This window comes from Octopus bimaculoides, chromosome 27 (genome assembly GCF_001194135.2).
Source record: "Octopus bimaculoides isolate UCB-OBI-ISO-001 chromosome 27, ASM119413v2, whole genome shotgun sequence".
In the NCBI taxonomy this organism is placed as follows: Eukaryota; Metazoa; Mollusca; class Cephalopoda; order Octopoda; family Octopodidae; genus Octopus; species Octopus bimaculoides.
In genome coordinates, this window is record NC_069007.1 from 10624272 (window position 1) to 10625302 (window position 1031).

Below are 1031 nucleotides of genomic sequence, written 5' to 3' on the forward strand. Positions count from 1 at the left end.
AAGATTTCCTGAAGAAGGAGTCCTAACCCCGAGATACTGAAATACAACAAAAGAGTACAATCCATGGAATTATGTCTTATAACTTGCATTGTTATAATCGACTAGTCCCCTTCCCAAAAAATTTTCAAGGCCTTGTGCCTAGAGGAGAAATAATTATTTCAGTATGTGAAGGCGGCGAGCTGGCAGAATCGCTAGCACGCCGGATGAAATGCTTAACGGTATTTCGTCTACAGCTACGTTCTGAGTTCAAATTCCGCCGAGGTCGACTTTGCCTTTCATCCTCCCGGGGTCGATAGAATAAGTACCACTTGAACACTGGGGTCGATGTAATCGACTCATCCCCACCTCCCCCAAGCTACCCTTGTGTCAAAAAATAGAAATATTTATTTCTGTATGTTAATTTATAAAAAGCATGATACTTCTTCAAAACAAATCTTGTCTTATTCTGTATTTCATTTTGATTTCTTTAAATTGATTTCATCTCAAATATTGAAAATTCTTGTTTCAGTTTATAAAGATAAAAATACCATGATGCCATACGGGGAAGACTTGTCTGAATATGGAGACAATGAAGAGATGAAGAAACATTTGAAACCAGGCTATATCTACATGGACTCACCAATATTTGGGGCTGGTTGTTGTTCTCTCCAAGTTACATTCCAAGCTGCTGATATGAAAGAAGCTGCTTATCTCTATGACAATCTGGTACCGCTTACTCCACTTATGGTAAGGATAACCTTTTGGGGTAAGGGACGGTAAAGTTACAAGCAGAACCTCTCCACTTAGACAATGTGTGTTCGTAATGCATGATGCTCAGCAGCTGTGTAAGGGGATACTGAGACGCTGGGATGTTTCGACCTTACTACATGTCTCCTCAGTTGAAGCTACTCTGCCTGACTGAATCTATCACAACATATAAAGACCGAATAGCTACGGCATTGAGATTATTCTTAGTTGGTCTTCTATGAAAGTTTTTACCTTTACTAGCGAGTGTCTACACTTAATTACAAACTCAGACCCTTATATATATA

The 1031-nt window shown here is 39.2% G+C and overlaps 1 protein-coding gene across 1 annotated transcript in view; it reads left to right on the forward strand.

The window, feature by feature from the left end:
- The window catches only part of LOC106880052 (glutamate--cysteine ligase catalytic subunit), a 31341-nt gene that overhangs the window by 14688 nt on the left and 15622 nt on the right, over window positions 1-1031 (forward strand). Inside the window, exon 7 of the mRNA XM_052977138.1 lies at window positions 412-726. Within this exon, the coding sequence (XP_052833098.1) occupies window positions 412-726 (315 nt within the window). The remainder of the gene's footprint in view (window positions 1-411; window positions 727-1031) is intronic.